Source organism: Bufo bufo, chromosome 2 (genome assembly GCF_905171765.1).
Source record: "Bufo bufo chromosome 2, aBufBuf1.1, whole genome shotgun sequence".
NCBI classification, from domain to species: Eukaryota; Metazoa; Chordata; class Amphibia; order Anura; family Bufonidae; genus Bufo; species Bufo bufo.
This window is the reverse complement of record NC_053390.1, coordinates 788553079-788570198: the sequence shown is the minus strand read 5'-3', so window position 1 is coordinate 788570198 and position 17120 is coordinate 788553079. Positions and strand designations below refer to the sequence as shown.

Genomic DNA, 17120 nt, shown 5'->3' with positions numbered 1-17120 from the left:
GTATATGCAAAATATATAATCGTTTATTATAAAAACAAAGAATATAAAAACAATACAACTGCAAAACAAATGATGAAGTTACAACGTAATACCCAAAATGTACCACACGGTGGTGTTCACACACCCCTATCTGATCAGCACAGTATGATTTATTGATTTATGACAACCAGTGTCAAACAGACTCGTATACCAAGAGAAACTTAGGATCTTCTGTTATCAAACAGGCTATAACAATAAAACATGGATTTACAGGAAAATTAACTGTTATCCCTTGACTCTGTTTTCCTATGACTAATCAAAAATATATGATATTAATATGATTAAATATTCAGCTCGACAATCAGACTAGGGAAAATAACTTTCCAAGGGTTTAGTCCTCTTTTCAAATAATGTCAGATCTTCCATTAACAATATGCATCTTTGCTAAGAGAATAATCAGCATTATGGAGGCACCTAACACTATATATTCCCACAGTATGGGAACTCTTGGCTATATACCGAGAGAAATATCTTATTAATATCACGAGTAGTACCGTATATACCGGCGTATAAGACGACTTTTGAGCCCTAGAAAATATTTTCTAGAGTGGGGGGTCGTCTTATACGCCGGGTATGGCGAGCGCTGCAGTGCCAGGACGCCCGAATTATCAACAGAGACAGCCCGGGCCAGGGGCGGACTGACCGGTCGGGCACTTCGGACATGGTCCGAGGGCCCGGCCGGGATGGGGGCCCGCCCCAGAATAACATAACACCGGGCCCCGCTCACTGTAATAGTAATATTCCTATGCGATCCTCTCCCTCTCTGTACTCACAACCTCAGTAACAGGCCGGGCGGCAGCAGGCAGTGTAATAGGAGCCGACAGTGGAAGCTAGCCCCGCCCTTCCCTGCCGTCCAACCAATCAGAGGCAGCCAGGAGTCCAGCACTGACTCACAGCACAGGGGGAGGAGTCGCAGGGACTCAGAGAATCGTCTGAGTTTATTAGTTAAAAGAATCGAATGAGTCACAGACTGTCACCGAGTCCCTGCCAGGCTTCCTGCTCTGCGGCTCCCTGTCTCCTGACAAGTCCGTCCGGGGGGGTGGTATAGTATTGCATGTAGCAGAGCTGTGTGTGTACAGTGTGCTTGCAGCAATGTAGCAAAGCTGTGTGTGTACAGGGTGCTTGCAGCAATGTAGCAGAGCTGTGTGTGTACAGGGTGCTTGCAGCAATGTAGCAGAGCTGTGTGTGTACAGGGTACTTGCAGCAATGTAGCAGAGCTGTGTGTGTACAGGGTGCTTGCAGCAATGTAGCAGAGCTGTGTGTGTGTACAGGGTGCTTGCAGCAATGTAGCAGAGCTGTGTGTGTGTGTGCAGGGTGCTTGCAGCAATGTAGCAGAGCTGTGTGTGTACAGGGTGCTTGCAGCAATGTAGCAGAGCTGTGTGTGTACAGGGTGCTTGCAGCAATGTAGCAGAGCTGTGTGTGTACAGGGTGCTTGCTGCAATGTAGCAGAGCTGTGTGTGTACAGGGTGCTTGCTGCAATGTAGCAGAGCTGTGTGTGTACAGGGTGCTTGCAGCAATGTAGCAGAGCTGTGTGTGTACAGGGTGCTTGCAGCAATGTAGCAGAGCTGTGTGTGTGTACAGGGTGCTTGCATCAATGTAGCAGAGCTGTGTGTGTACAGGATGCTTGCAGCAATGTAGCAGAGCTGTGTGTGTACAGGGTGCTTGCAGCAATGTAGCAGAGCAGGAAGCCTGGCAGGGAGTAGTCTTATACGGCGAGTATATCCCAAACTCTATATTTTCACTGTAAAAGTTGGGGGTCGTCTTATACGCCGGCATATACGGTAAGCAAAATATACGTTACCGGGTCAAAGGTAGACAGAGTTCAGATGGGACCAGTTTTGAAGAACTTTCCTAGTAATCCAAAAAGAATAATCCAAGTTTCTTCTGGTACCAAGTTTTTCTTTTTGATTGAATGAATGGATGGATCAATGGATATATGGATCTTTTCCTCTAGCTCTCTTTTTTTCTCTTGCTAACTTTTTTCATGCTACTCCGCACACGAGTAATTATTCCCCCCCTTATCTAAGAATCATCCCCTTTAGATTAGGGATTCCCAATCAGGTAGGGTGGGTGTATTCGCATGCTAATAACATCATGACGTTATCTCAACTCCTAATATGGTATAGAACAAATAATGAAATAATATAATGTTGTTCATCTGCCTCCAGATGGCACTGCGGTACTGTAGATGAACATCCCAACTTTTAAGCATAAAATTAAATATCTAATAATACGTTCTCATGACTTCGTTGACCTTTCTTACCATAAATCATTGAGGAAGGTCTTTTCCTGACACTTTTAATTACCTATATCCTGGACTTGTTGGAGTTGACTGTCTTCTCCTATCTTTTTGAAATATAGGTTCACTTCATGAAAATTTTATATAGCGGCTTTGATGCTAGGCATCGGAACTTGTACATTTCACTTATCTACGTCCATGAATAACTATTATTTTGAAATCCAATTATTATAAACTTATTTGTTTCTGTACCTTCTACAATACCTTCTAAATGGTAAATACATAGTATAACATATATATAAATCGAAACATTGTTACACATAGATAACACATTATATGAATTATTGATTAACATATGTTGTAAACTAAATATACCATACAAAGATATATATATATATATATATATATAATATAATATAATTATGAATATATAAATTGAACCTCATACAGCAGGTGTGCGATAAGGACATGAGTCCTTATCAAGTAACCTTGTTCCCTCCAGACAGACATGTTTTAGGGAGTTGGCATACTCCTTAACAGATGGTCTCATATCTTTAGCACTAACTTTTAATACAATGTCCATTTATGTTCACAATTATTTTTTTTTTTATATAGACTGAACTTGCCATGAACTCATCTTGGCTTCCTCAGCCATATAATATAACTTTGGTTCAGGCTGATCTTATTCTTAAAGGCAATGTGATGAGCATTCATTTTGATTATAATGTCATTAGATAATATTGTATACGTATGAAAATGCACAACAGGACACAGGACCATGGGATATAGCTGTCGCCTGTAGGAGGTGGACACTAAGCCAAAGTGTTCGCTCCTCCTATCAGCTTTATCCTGCCCTGCATATGGGGACTTAGGTAAGTATTATCCCTCCCTCTGCTTCCCAAGGAATCAAATAGGAAGGCATGCTGACTATTGTCATCACACTAGATTGACCTCATTGGGTTTGGTAAGCCAACATCCTCTATCTCTTGAAAGATTCTCCATGACGTCTTCCTCTTAGAGACAACGTTCTCTCTCAGGGACCAGTCTTCCGCCAGTATTTAGAGACACTACGTTTAATGGCGTGGTTGTTGTGTCCCCGATCTTAAAACATTTTTTCTGATTGAGTGGTGAGGACCATGATGAAGACCAGAAAACCTGCTTCAGCCGAAATCTGGCATAGGACTTGGAAATCTTTTTGCCTTTGGTGTGAAAAACTCACTGAAATAACAATTTTATCACAACTGGGTAGGTATATGGAGGAGTGTCACTGAACAAACTATTTACCCTTAATACGTCACTTTTATTAATAATGACTAAAAATATTCCCACATCAAAAACAATAAATGCATTTATAATACAAATGTTGCAAAGGAGACTATTATCACAATATAGGGGTATGCCGATCGCGGCATTGGACAGTGAAGGATATTTGTACCTGCGGTGGACAATAATTTCCTTGCTGCAGGTCAGTACATCCAATGGCTTCTTCCATCTAAGTGCCACCGTGCACCCTACTGTTGTGCCTTTTCATAAGCGTAAACATTTATATATGAGTATTCTAATTATAATGGATATTCATTACCTTTAAAGGGTTTCTATCACTTCGTATGACATAATTAGTTGTCAGACACTAGCGATCTGCTAGTGTCTGCTCTGCCCAACCATCCTACTATAATCACTTGTGGGGCAGCGGTTTTGCTAAAAAACTAACTTTTATAAATATGCTAATGAGCCTCTAGGTGCTATGTGGGCGTCATTAGCACCTAGAGGCTCCGTCTACCTTCATACACAGCGGCCGCCCAGCGCGTCCCTCCAGCCCGCCCATGTCCTCCTCCGTGTGACGCAGCGGACGAGTTCTCGCGCATGCGCCGTGCGCGGCTGTATTCGGCGCATTTGAGATGTCTGAGCTCGGAGTGGTCAGACATTCAATGCGCATGCGCGGCTGTATTCGGCGCATGCGCATTGAATGTCTGACCGCTCCGAGCTCAGACATCTCAAATGCGCCGAATACAGCCGCGCACGGCGCATGCGCGAGAATTCGTCCGCTGCGTCACACGGAGGAGGACATGGGCGGGCTGGAGGGACGCGCTGGGCGGCCGCTGTGTATGAAGGTAGACGGAGCCTCTAGGTGCTAATGACGCCCACATAGCACCTAGAGGCTCATTAGCATATTTATAAAAGTTAGTTTTTTAGCAAAACGGCTGCCCCACAAGCTCTTATAGTAGGATGGTTGGCCAGAGCAGACACTAGCAGATCGCTAGTGTCTGACAACTAATTATGTCATACGAAGTGATAGAAACCCTTTAAGAGCAATGTTGATTGTCCATGGGAAGATTACTGCGCCGTTCAAAGAGCTAGTGTTATTGTAACAATCTATTATACATTTAGATGGTTAGAAGATACACGACACCTGCAGATGTAGAGGTTTCATTGTATTTTTTTTATCTGAACATGAATTCCACAGTGTGAGAATTGTCTAGATGTTCCTCAAAGTATACATACATGTATCAAAATTTGTCACTCGGCTCTGAGACAAGGCCTCCAGATGTCAGAGGTGTGTAGTATTGAAAATATCGGGCATATATAAGTTAACCCTTAATGGTATGATGCTTATAGCTTATACAATAGTGCCACCTAGGTATGAGCAGGTAACACTACACCAGTAGAAAAAGTGCATTCTGGGTAGTGTTATGACGTCACGCCCCTTATCAATGCACACGCCTATCCAACAATGATTGGAAAGTCCCAAACTAGGAAGATGTGCTCATCTGATAAGTTTTGGGTTAAGAAACCAGATTTTAAAAAAAAGGGAAGAGAAAAAGAGGGAAAAACCAAGAAAGAAAGAGAGATCTCTGGAGAAAGATTTGGATTATCAGAAAAACTTTTGAGAGTTGACTGCCCCAAGACTCTGCAAATCACTTGACCGTTGGGTAACGTATATTTTTGTTTTATGTAGTATTGATCTAAATTAATTGGCTTGATACTTACGCATAGTGTTAGTATTACATCAGGATCAACGGCATTCAGTGAAAATGCATATCACTGAATACAAGATCTGATATTGATAACGAGACCTTCTTGTTCCCTAGTTTGATATCAAGCCGATAATTTATACGTTTTGTTGCAATACTACCATCATCTGAGATTAGTCATCATTTTGGGCAGAGCAAGGGCTCGTATCTGTCATTTTCTTGATTGAGTTTTTGCGCATAATTCATTGATTTTATATCTCCCAATTTTAAAGCCGAATTGCATAATATTCTTGTGTTGGTTGAGTAGTGTTTTGTTGGCACCATATAGTGGCGAATTCTTGGTACTCCATATCATTGTATATTATTGAAATTTACGTTGACTAATCTTTGATTGTATTCTAAACTATTGTATATAATAAACTATTTATATTTTTGCATAAACACTTGTACCCGGTTTTACTGATTGCACAAAATAATTAGGTTCTCGATCAAACTGTTGGAGGTGTATATATGTCCACCTCGCGGATCAATTTCATTTGCATAATTTTTCTTTTGATCCGTATTTTTTTTGTTATATATATATATATAAGCGTTGGGACGCACTGTAATTTGGAGACATCATGCTATATGGGGAAATTGTCTTATTATACATAGGCAGCATCATGTATGGGAGTTGTTTTTGCATAGGTAGGGATTTTTAGGAGAGGGAACAGCCACCGATGAGTGGGGCCGGCTGTGGTAATAACTGATGCCTACAAGAGTATACCCCTATATTGTGATAATTGTCTCCTTTGCAACATTTGTATTATATATGTATTTATTGTTTTTGATGTGGGAATATTTTTAGTCATCATTAATAAAAGTGACGTATTAAGGGTAAATAGTTTGTTCAGTGACACTCCTCCTTTGGTGTGAGGAGCATCTCCTACCACCACTTTTGTTCTCCCCCTCTAGGATTCTGTCCTGTTTGCAACACGGTCTGAATGTAGACCCAGACCTTGGACAGGAGTTTGTCCTTTCTATTGTCTTTCAACGTCCATTGGTTTTAAAAGCGCCAATTAAAACCTGTCCTCAAATGTCAGCCCATCCTGCTCCTCGTGTTGTCCTCCCACTCCGTCATGGGAACTTAGTCCACGACTCTCTTCAAGCGGCCCCAAGGAGTTTTGCCTTCGTCTTGTTTGCCATCATCAGACAAGTGTTAGAATTGCAGACTCTTCCTGGTCCTTCACCAGGATAAGGCAGAACGGCCCAGTACCTTATTTTCTTCCAAAGGTTGTTTCCCCCTTTGATCTGAACAAGGACAATGTTCTTCCTTCCTTTTTGCTCCTATCCGTCTCATCCTAGGGAACGATCTGTCCATCATCTGGATTCTGTCCTTGCATCTTGGGTCTGTTTGTCTTCCACCTCCCAGATCCTTGTTTATTATTCCTGACAGTCCGTGAAAGGGTTTGGCGGCCTCAAAGATCACTATTGCCCTCTGGATTTAAAAAAAAAAAAAAGTTACATGTGAAACTTCCCTCCGGGTAGGGGTTTCCTGATTTCATAAAGTGATGGTTTATAACTAGGATATGCTATTTATGATTGGCAAGTTCCAGCATCTGGAACCCCTGCAATTCCTGAACATGAATGGGTGACTGCGCTAGTGTAGCAAGGTGTTTCCTCATAAGTTTTCCCTGCAAATTGGGGCTTGAATAAAGCAGAGTTGCTTTCTCTGTGCAACAGGTGGTTGAGCACCACTATGCAGGAGAAAATCGGTGACAGGGACATGCAAAATTAGCACTGCAGCCTCTTCATCCTCAGGATCATTGGGGTTTGCTGCTACTTGGTCTGTGGTTGTCAACATTTTACCTATGACAGAAAAATGTATTTATTATACTCATTGCTCAATAAATTCTCCTTTTCTTTCCCCCCTAAAGCTTTGCAAGAAGCCGAAGAACGGTTTATTGAGCTTCAGTCACTGCGAAAAGCAAAGGAAACTCAGGAAAATGAAAAAAAGCCTCCACCTTATAAACACATAAAGGTATTTTGTATGAGATTTCCACTCTTCTCGCGACTGCGAAGGTTTTTATTCATCCTAATCTAAGTTTTGTTTTCACTTAGGTGAACAAACCCTACGGGAGAGTTCAAGTTTACACTGCTGATATATCCGAAATACCCAAGTGCAATTGTAAGCCGACCAGCAACAAACCGTGCGGACTGGACTCTGAATGTCTGAATCGAATGCTAATGTACGAATGCCACCCACAAGTGTGCCCCGCTGGAGATAGGTGTCGGAATCAGAGCTTCACCAAGCGTCTGTATCCAGAGACCAAGATCATTAAAACAGAGGGAAAAGGATGGGGTCTCATTGCTACGAGAGACATAAAAAAGGTAAACTGCAGCTTCATCCGACTTCATGCAAAGGCTCAGTGGCAGCTTTAAGTTGGGCAACTCTATCGGGGGGGGGGGGGGGGGGGGGGGGGGGGAGTTTTGGAACAGTTTCAAGTCACAGACAACCATTTCCCCCATACTGAGGTCACACGACGAGACCAACGTTATATTAAAAGTTGCACCTTATGTCGCTTTCACATAGTCAGCATTTGGTCAATCATTTCCATCAGTGACTGTGAGCCAAAAGCAGGAATGGATCCTACACAGAGATACGGTATAATTAAAAGATTTGCACTTGTGTTGTGTTTCTGACCTGCACCTGGTATTGGTTCTCAATGACTGGTGAAAAAAACTGACCGTGTGAAAGCGGCCTTAGTATCAGTTCCGCATGAAATACATCCTGCTTATTGATTTGATGTGTCTCATCTGTTTTGTTTGTTTTTTGCAGGGAGAGTTTGTGAATGAATATGTAGGGGAACTTATAGATGAAGAAGAGTGTATGGCAAGAATTCGCCACGCACAAGAGAACGACCTCATGCACTTTTACATGCTAACCATTGACAAGGTACATGAAAGTGGTCCGTTTTACTGCAAGATTAACTCAAAAGGTTTATGTTTTAAAAACTGGATACTACATCTAATGAAAATCAGTTTCCTAATGTAATAGGGCGAAAATGGATTTATACAGACTCCATTGAGTTCAGTCATAAATCCGTATTAGCTATACCCCCCCCCCCCCCCTCTAAGATTGACTACTACTATGGGATTTGAACATTTAAGGCTTGGTCCACTTTGGCTTTTTATCTCCAATGCATGAACAAATTTGCAAATCTTGATCTGTCGTTTTGTGTCTACATCTCATGTGAGGATGACCTGAGCTCTGTTGTAATAGACTGCAAACACTCTGTGTACCCAGATCCTTGTGTGTGTGTGTGTGTGTGTGTGTGGGAGCTGACTACACTGGGTTTATTTCTAGTCTGTAACCATGCAGACACATAGCGCTGCATGGGTGCTGTAAACGTAGCACTAGATATTTTTTGCAGTCCCATAGTGGTGCACAAAGGCAGCCTAGCTTGTACGGCTTACTCTACTTGCACTGCTATGGGACCACCTAAAATAGTATTCGGTTTTGGGGCTCTGCGCCCTCAGTCCTGTGCATTTTATTATACCAGTTGCTGGGGCTTTTGAGCAACATTATGTCTGAACTGTTTTGGGAGTGTCCACTGCAGGTCTGTGTGACACTACAGTGATCAGTGCGACATATAAGGAAAAACAGGATCATAGCACACATAGAGAAGCACTGCAGCAATCGATAGAATCCACATGCTTTAGGGGTTGTCTGCTTTTCTCGCCCATTTTCCTTGGGGGACTCCTGCTGGAGGAGGGGCTTAACAGTTTTCACTTAGTGTCATGCCTCCTAGGGAAGAGCGAGAAAGAGATTTTACTGGTAAGTTATACAAAAATCTCTTATTTTATTTTTTTACATTGATGACCTATCCTCGGGATAGGTCATCCATATCGGATAGGTGGGGGTCCAACACCTGGCACCCCCACCAATCAGCTGTTTGAAGAGAAGGCCACGTTCCGTGCAAGCGCGGCCTTCCCTTCATTGTTTACCTGCTCACCATGGTATAGCCCCTCTGCCTTTTTTTCCTGCGGCAGGGCCGGGAGGCCCGCGCCATGCTGCCCCAGACCCCCCTCTGCCCGCCCCTGCTATGGGGATTCACGGGCTCCCGGTCGCCTGACTCTTCCGGCCGCGGGGTGAGCTCCCGCGACCGGCATGTACATGCGGGCGCCTTCGCGCCGCTCCGGGTCCCTCCTGACCCCGGTCAGCCAGGCGCCAGAAATTTCGGCCCCGGCTTTGCGGCCTACTAGGCCGCAATTTTGGCCTTTCTTCTCCGGGCCCCCCGCAAATGCAGCGGAAAGCAGTGTAATAACAACTATGCATCCCCATTCACTTCTAAGGAGACAGATAAAGCAATTTGTAATAGTTGTGTTCGGGGTTATATCTCACTGCATGGATGTTTCATTGCAGGACCGAATCATTGATGCAGGACCTAAGGGCAACTTCTCCCGCTTTATGAATCACAGCTGTCAGCCAAACTGTGAGACCCAGAAATGGACGGTAAACGGAGACACTCGTGTCGGCCTCTTCGCTGTGCGGGACATACCTGCAGGTAATGATTCAAATCCACTTACTCTGTCAGCGAATGGTTCCTTGCTATAGGACTGGAATGTCTTTGTTATATTCCCTGTGAAATAATTTTTTTTAAATTCTGGTCCCCTATTATTCCTCTTTGAATTGTATGAATATATTGTCAATTGGGTGTTACCATTCCCTTTGTCCACAGGCTGTGTATGAGCGTGTGCAGTGAAAGGTGAACGTTTCCGGCTGTGTAGTGACACACTCCATTGTTAGAGTATCAAAACTTTTATTCAACTTTTTTTAAATTGTCCCAAATGCCCTAAAAAATTGATTCTATTATACTTTAATTGATTTTGACTTTTTACTAAAGAAATTTCCACCTAAAGTCCTGATTTCAACTGCGCTTTATATTCACTATTCTGGCGCATCGCTGATTGTACACTTTACGGGTTGTACACTTTATGAATTGGGCCGCAGCGAACAATGCAAGGGCAGAAGTAGGGATCGACCGATTTTCGGTTTTACCGATATTATCGGCCGATATTCAGGATTTTGAACGTTATCGGCATCTATTTTGCCGATATACCGATAACGTAATGGGAACACAGAACGCGCTGCTGACAGCGCTCTCTGTGTTCCCTCAGCAGCACAGGGGAGAAGGAAGCATTGGTGCGCCCCCCCACCCAGTATTAATCATTGGTGGCAGTGGCCACAGGATCCCCTCTCCCCTGCTCCTCCGATCGGAGCCCCAGCAGTGTAATCCTGGGGCTCCGATCGGTTACCATGGCAGCCAGGACGCTAATGAAGCCCTGGCTGCCATGTTCAGCTCCATGCTGCTGTGAGCACAAAGCACAGAGCAGCAGGGACAGTGTGAGCTCCTATTCACCCTGATAGAGATCTATCAGGGTGAATAGGACAAGGGTTCTAGTCCCTAAGGGGGCTAAAAGTTAGTAAAAAAAAAAACCACAAAAATATTAAGTATAAATGAAAAAGATTTACAAAAAAAAAAAATACACGTTAACAATAAACTAATTAATTTTCAGCAGATTTGTGTAGGAAATTATTTTTTTTCTCAAAAATGAAAATTCCCAGAATATCGGTATAAATTATCGGCCTGAAAATTCACAAATTATCGCTATCGGCCCTAAAAAATCAATATCGGTTGATCCCTAGGCAGAAGCACATATTGCTGCTCCTGCCTGTGCCCCCTGAGGTTGGCTAAATGCTGGCATAGCACATGGGTACCCTATAACCATGTGCTATGCTAGGATTAGCTGAGCGGAGCGTGCTCCTGCCTCTACCTGCTTTATTAAAGGGGTTGTCCAGGATTGGTGACATTTGCTTAAGTGCACTGTAGTCACCTTAATTGTACATACATGCCTGCATTACCTTAATTGTACATACATGCCTGCATTACCTTTACTGATGCCACGTTTTCTAATCTCCAAATTCTGAGCCGGAAGTGTGGTTTCTCTACAAGTTAGTGACGTACCGGGCCCCTTTGTGGAGAGGAAAGCCTCTTCTTCCGCTTCGCAAGGAGCCCGGTGATGTCACCAGCACCCACAGACATTATTCAGTGCGCAGGGAGGGCGGGTAGTAGGCAGCAACAGGCTGTGCTAAGTAATGCCCCTCTGGTCCGGTGACGTCACCGCCACACAAGAATATTATGCAGAGCGCAGGGAGGGAGGTTTGTAGGAGGTAACATCAGGGATATGTAACGCCCCTCTGGTCCAGTGACGTCACCTGGCATTGTGCAGCCTTATCTATGAAGATAGAGAGAAGGGATATGCGGGCAGGAGGCGGAATATCAATGAAGGGGCAGGATGCACTGTGGAGTGGAGACTGATGTGACTGACAGCCCGGGCGCCGCAATGCTGCGCTGCCTTGTGGGACCCACAAGGCAGTGCGACAGGAAGTTACCGCAGATATACACAAACATGTCAATATTCAGTGGGGGACCGTAGGAGCTTTGGAGAAGTGCTAAAAATTAGGGCTGCAACGATTAATCGATGTAATCGATAATAATCGATAACTGGATTCGTTGTCGACGAATCCAGTTATCGAATAATCGCCGATTCGTTGCTATGCGGGCGAGCGGTTTACTTTAAGTCACTGCATCTTTATTTTACCTTACAATCTTGACGCTCCAGTAACAACTCTGCAGGCAGAATGGAGGGCGGCGTAACGTCACTTACTCACGTGACGCGCCTGCTCCGCCTCCTTTATTCATAAAGTGGGCGGAGCAGGTGCGTCACGTAAGTGACGTTACGCCGCCCTCCGCTCTGCCTGCAGAGTTGTTACTGGAGCGTCACGATTGTAAGGTAAAATAAAGATGCAGTGAGTGATGCTGTGAGCAGCAGGGCCGGGGCTGTTATGGGTAGGGGGATCGGTCTATGGCACTTCTATGGGGAGGGGGGATCTGTGCACTGTTATGGGGAAAGGGATCTGTGCACTGTTATGGGGAAAGGGATCTGTGCACTGTTATGGGGAAAGGGATCTGTGCACTGTTATGGGGAAAGGGATCTGTGCACTGTTATGGGGAAAGGGATCTGTGCACTGTTATGGGGAAAGGGATCTGTGCACTGTTATGGGGAAAGGGATCTGTGCACTGTTATGGGGAAAGGGATCTGTGCACTGTTATGGGGAAAGGGATCTGTGCACTGTTATGGGGAAAGGGATCTGTGCACTGTTATGGGGAAAGGGATCTGTGCACTGTTATGGGGAAAGGGATCTGTGCACTGTTATGGGGAAAGGGATCTGTGCACTGTTATGCCCATAACAGTGCACATATCCCCTTTCCATAACAGTGCACATATCCCCCTCTCCATAACAGCGCCACCCACAGATCCCCCTCTCCATAACAGCGCCACCCACAATTTGTTTTAATAAGGCCTTTGAACATAATTTTTCAAGTAAAATCATATAAACCGCTTTGTTTTGTAATTTTGTCATTTTTCCCGATTAATCGATTAATCGTAGAAATTAATCGGCAACTAATCGATTATTCAAATAATCGTTAGCTGCAGCCCTACTAAAAATACAGGAACACAACAGGGGGACCTTGAATCAGCTAGACATTGTAAGATATCAGGTTTTTTTTTTAAATCCATTTGATCCCGGACAACCCCTTTAAAGTGTAACTGCCATTCTATTTTTATTTGTGTAATGTACAGGGGCAGTGATACTGACCATTTTTGTAATATACTTTAATTACTGAAATCATACATTTCTATTAGAAAAAATGGCTCTAAAGTGGTCCATTTTGAGCCTTAGCAACGCTCCTCTGTCTTCTGTTTACATAACTGTGGACACCTGTTCAACACTGACCGTTTTATGTAAACAGAAGACAGGAGCGTTGCTAAGGGGTGCATCAGGGGGGTTCAAATGTGACATGGCAAGTAAAAATTATCCCAGTGAAATCTGCCTTTCATAAACCATATGGCGTTCCTTTCCTTCTGCGCCCTGCTGTGTGCCTGTACAGCAGTTTACGACCACATGTGGGATGTTTCTGTAAACTAAAGAATCAGGGTAATAAATATTGAGTTTTGTTTGGCTGTAACTAGTGCTGCACGATATGGGAATTTTGTGCGATTGCGATTTGGGCCCTAAAAATTGCGATAACGATATGCGATGCAATATTTTAAGGGAATTGTGCTAGACGTCTATTTGCTTGGATTTTCCCATATGAGCCGCTGACGCGGCTGGGTATGACATAATTATAGGGGATCTGTGGATGGCACTGTTATGGGGGATCTGTGGATGGCACTGTTATGGGGGATCTGTGGATGGCACTGTTATGGGGGATCTGTGGATGGCACTGTTATGGGGGATCTGTGGATGGCACTGTTGTGGTGGATCTGTGGATGGCACTGTTGTGGTGGATCTGTGGATGGCACTGTTATGGGGGATCTGTGGATGACACTGTTGTGGGGGATATCTGTGGAGGACGCTGTCATGGGGTGTATCTGTGGAGGACGCTGTTATAGGGTGGATCTGTGGAGGACGCTGTTATGGGGTGGATCTGTGGAGGACGCTGTTATGGGGTGGATCTGTGGAGGACGCTGTTATGGGGTGGATCTGTGGAGGACGCTGTTATGGGGTGGATCTGTGGAGGACGCTGTTATGGGGTGGATCTGTGGAGGACGCTGTTATGGGGTGGATCTGTGGAGGACGCTGTTATGGGGTGGATCTGTGGAGGACGCTGTTATGGGGTGGATCTGTGGAGGACGCTGTTATGGGGTGGATCTGTGGAGGACGCTGTTATGGGGTGGATCTGTGGAGGACGCTGTTATGGGGTGGATCTGTGGAGGACGCTGTTATGGGGTGGATCTGTGGAGGACGCTGTTATGGGGTGGATCTGTGGAGGACGCTGTTATGGGGTGGATCTGTGGAGGACGCTGTTATGGGATATCTGTGGAGGACGCTGTTATGGGGGATCTGTGGAGGATGCTGTTATAGGGGATGTGTGCTATGACACACAAAGCCATGAGGGGGGGCAGCATAAGACATATAGCATCTTATGCTGGTCCCCCTCATGGCCCTATGTGTCCCCTCATGTGTCCTAAACTGCGCACATAACTGGCTTTGTGTGTAAAGTATTTTACTAGTGTGTAAAACAAGCTCTCTCCTATTGATAACAGGTCCAGCCTCTGTACTCACTGTCACTATGAATGCACTACAGCGAGCGGTAGCGAGGTGTCCGGCCGGCACGTGACTGACATCACTTAGTAACGCTCCTCCCACTTCAGGAAGCAGGAGCGTGACTAAGTGATGTCAGTCACGCGCCGGCCGGCCTGCTCGCTGCCGTTAGCTGCAGTGCATTCATAGTGACAGTGAGTACAGAGGCTGGACCTGTTATCAATAGGAGAGAGATTGTTTCACACACCAGTAAAATACTTTACACACAAAGCCAGTTATGTGCGCGGGGCCCCTTCATATATAATCGCGGCGTTTTTGGGTCGGCCATATCGCATTTGCCGATTATCGCTATTCGATTATTTTTTCGATTTATCGTGCAGCCCTAGCTGTAACCCTTGCTTTGTTACTGAAAAAAAATGATTAAAATGGAAAATCTGCCAAACAAAAAGTGAAATTCTTAAATTTCATCTACAATTTCCTTTAGTTCTTGTGGAACACCTAAAGGGTTAACTAGGTTTGTAAAATCATTTTTGTATACATTGAGGGGTGTAGTTTCTAAAATGGTGTCATTTTTGGGTGGTTTCTATTATGTATGCCTCACAAAGTGACTTCAGACCTGAACTGGTCCTTTAAAAAGTGGGTTTTGGAAATTCTCGGAAAATGTTTAAGATTTGCTTCTAAACTTCTAAGCCTTTGAACGTCCCCAAAAAAAAAAAAAAAAAAATTTACAAAATGATCCAAACATGAAGTAGACATATGGGTAATGTAAAGTAATCGTTAATTTCTAACGATAATTTGTTTTCCCTTAGTCCTAACAGCAGCACAGATGGGGTTAACTGCCCCTGTGGACTGGTAGGACCGGCGGAATTTTAATGAGCCCAAGAACCAATAAACGATCTTCAGCTCCCTGAAAGGGAGGAGATCACCCCCCAGCCCACCGTGTTTTTAACAAGCATAATGTATTTAGGGTGGGATATTTGTGTGCTGCTGTTAGGACTAAGGGAAAACAAATTATCGTTAGAAATTAACGATTCCCTTACGTCCTACCAGCAGCACAGATGGGGAGATAGCAAGAAGAATCCCCTAGGGAGGGTCCTCATGCCTGGCAGAACTAATAACAGTCTGCCCAAAAGCCGAAAACTCTGCCATCCTAGCATCTATCCTATAATGGGAGATGAAGGTTGACTCAGAGCTCCAGGAGGCCGCCTTACAGATCAACTCTAAGGGGAGGAGTCTTCTCTCCGCAACCGAGGTGGAGACTGCCCTAGTAGAATGGGCTCTCACAAACTCAGGAGGATCTAAGGATTGGGAGACGAAAGCTTCCATAATGGCCTCCTTGATCCAGCGACTAATGGTAGCTTTAGACGCTTTACGGCCTTTAGACATACCGGCAAACAGGATAAGAAGATTCTCATCTATCCGGAACTCTCTAGATCTATCCACATAGATCTGGAGGCATCTTGAAATATCCAGCGGGTCTCTAGCTGGAGTATCAGAGGAGGAGGCTGTAAACAAAACTGGTAAAGAGATTACCTGATTGATATTCTGGAAAGTAGGCACTGAAGTAGGGTAAAAACTTCAGGAGTACTCTATCCTGTAGGAAAATAATGTACGGGTGATTTGCAGAGAAAGCCTGCAATTCAGAAATTCTTTTGGCTGAAGCTATAGCCAGAAGAAAAACCATCTTTAAAGTCAAAAATTTGAAATTTACCTCCTCGAAGGGGGGAGATGCTAGCCCCCTGAGCACTACTGAAAGATCCCACTTGGGGATAGGTTTCAGTATAGTAGGCTTTAGTCTTTCAGCTCCCTTCAGGAAGCGTTTAATGAGTGGGTCCCGAGAATGTGGCCTGTTGAGACAGGCCGAGATGGCATAAACCTGTACCTTCAAGGTAGCTGGAGATAGGCCTCTATCTAATCCATCTTGACGAAATTGAAGTATCGCAGGAAGGGGCGGATCTGCGGACGCCACCTGTCTGGAATCACACCATGCCACGAAGATTCTCATGATCCTGGAGTAGGCCTTCTTTGTAGACTCTGCTCGGGAATGCGACAAAGTTCTCAGGACCGACTCGGAAAGCCCTTCTATGTTGGGAAGGGACTGATCAACCTCCAGGCTGTCAGGTTGAACCTGTGCAGATCTGGGCAGAGGTGAGTGTCCCACGACACCAGGGTCTGCTCCGGGGGGAGTCTCCAGTATTGTCCCCGACTCATCTGAATGAGCTGGGTAAACCAGGATCTTCTGGGCCAAAACGGTATGATGGCTATTACCGAGGCCTGATCCTGACGGATTTTCATCAATACCCTCGGTATCATGGAAAACGGAGGGAAGATGTAAGCCAGCCTGAACCTCCACGGTATTGACAGAGCATCTATCGCCAGGGGGTTGTCTTCCCTGTAGAGGGAACAGAACCTCAGCACCTTGGCGTTGAACCTGGTTGCCATGAGATCCACTTCTGGCATACCCCATCTGTGAACTAGCTGCCTGAAGATCTCCGGATGCAGAGACCACTCCATGGTCGGTAATCCTCGACTTAAGCGGTCCGCTATCATATTGAGGGAGCCTCGAATATGAACGGCAGATAGATGGGAAAGGTTCGTCTCTGCCCACCGAAGAATCACCCCGATCTCTGACAGAAGGGGCAGTGATCTTGTGCCTCCCTGTTTGTTTATATAGAGAACTGCAGTCATATTGTCTGACTGGACTTTCACTGCTTTG

At 44.7% G+C, this 17120-nt stretch overlaps 1 protein-coding gene across 2 annotated transcripts in view; it reads left to right on the top strand.

The window, feature by feature from the left end:
• NSD2 (nuclear receptor binding SET domain protein 2) overlaps nt 1-17120 on the top strand; it is a 98065-nt gene that overhangs the window by 68484 nt on the left and 12461 nt on the right. For both annotated transcript variants that reach the window (XM_040419220.1, XM_040419219.1), the window contains exons 17-20: nt 7167-7270; nt 7351-7620; nt 8069-8185; nt 9656-9797. In XM_040419220.1, coding sequence (XP_040275154.1) covers nt 7167-7270; nt 7351-7620; nt 8069-8185; nt 9656-9797 — 633 coding nt within the window. The remainder of the gene's footprint in view (nt 1-7166; nt 7271-7350; nt 7621-8068; nt 8186-9655; nt 9798-17120) is intronic.